The sequence below is a fragment of the Elephantulus edwardii genome, unplaced genomic scaffold, assembly GCF_000299155.1.
Source record: "Elephantulus edwardii isolate Elephantulus edwardi_28Jun2011 unplaced genomic scaffold, EleEdw1.0 scaffold00064, whole genome shotgun sequence".
NCBI classification, from domain to species: domain Eukaryota; kingdom Metazoa; phylum Chordata; class Mammalia; order Macroscelidea; family Macroscelididae; genus Elephantulus; species Elephantulus edwardii.
This window is the reverse complement of record NW_006399814.1, coordinates 11,834,265-11,835,515: the sequence shown is the minus strand read 5'-3', so window position 1 is coordinate 11,835,515 and position 1,251 is coordinate 11,834,265. Positions and strand designations below refer to the sequence as shown.

At 33.1% G+C, this 1,251-nt stretch overlaps 1 protein-coding gene across 1 annotated transcript in view; it reads left to right on the top strand.

The window, feature by feature from the left end:
* The window catches only part of SEC24A (SEC24 family member A), a 112,760-nt gene that overhangs the window by 76,585 nt on the left and 34,924 nt on the right, over nt 1-1,251 (top strand). The window contains exons 14-15 of the mRNA XM_006888060.1: nt 429-549; nt 870-1,028. Coding sequence (XP_006888122.1) covers nt 429-549; nt 870-1,028 — 280 coding nt within the window. The remainder of the gene's footprint in view (nt 1-428; nt 550-869; nt 1,029-1,251) is intronic.

Here is a 1,251-nt window from a genome sequence, read left to right as displayed (position 1 = left end):
GTACCAAACAGATTCAGGAAACAGTAACGTTTTTTTTAATGTTGTGGTACCTGGCACATTTCTTTTGAAAGTTTTTCAGTCATCATCTAGAAAGAAAACTTCCTAGTTTTCCTAATTAAAAAAAACATGATTCTAGGATAGTGTGGCCAGTATTAATATCACGAAACAAGTACAAGATATTTTACATTCACAGAGGTGTATGATACAGTGCGGGCCAAAAGGTGTAATACAAAAGGATAAAATTTAAAAGGCATATTTGAGACTTGATCCTACTCTTCCAGCAGAGTAATATATGCTGCTTACTGCAAAATCAGAAAATATAGCAAAACAAAAGGACTTGGTATACTGCCCAGAGATAATTGTTGTTAGCAAAGTACATGTATGTTTGAAATTATATTTTTTAGACATGCTGTTTTTGTTATTAATAGGAAATACACTTGACACCATCCACTGACTTCTATAAGAAGTTAGCCTTGGACTGTTCTGGTCAGCAGGTAGCTGTTGACTTATTCCTTCTCAGTGGACAGTATTCGGATTTGGCTTCTCTGGGTAAGTTCTTCCTAATGATTATTTTCTTCAGTTGAATATATCAAATAATATTTATCTGATGGTATATTTAAATAGAAGATAAACTAAAATGATTTTTATTCCCTCAGAAGAATTAGTCCGTTTACTCTATTACAGACCTTACTCTTCTATACTAAACATTCATTAACAGAGATTTCTATACTACTATTTAAAAGGGTGAATTATTCTTTTTCACAATAGCTTGAGAAGTTAAAGAAAGGTGGTGTCAAATACTTTCATTATTTTGATTTTGCAATAGTAGTTAATGGCAAAGTTTATAAGAAGCATATATTCTCTTCCAGGTTGTATTTCTCGATACTCAGCAGGTAGTGTCTACTACTATCCTTCTTACCATCATCAACACAACCCAGTCCAGGTACAGAAATTCCAAAAAGAACTGCAGAGATACCTCACTCGGAAGATTGGCTTTGAAGCAGTCATGAGGATCCGGTGCACCAAAGGTGAGGATGTGTTTTTTATGTAGCATGTTACTGGTATTTCACTGTATCTGTTTTCAAGTAATATCACATTATGTAGATATAGCTCATTTTGTAGATCCATTCATGACGAAAATTTAAGTTTCCATATTTTAATATATTTCATGAATAATGCATCCATGTACACAGTTTTATGTGGTCATATTTTAATTTTTAAGCCAACTTAGCATCTCTACCTGGGTCATAC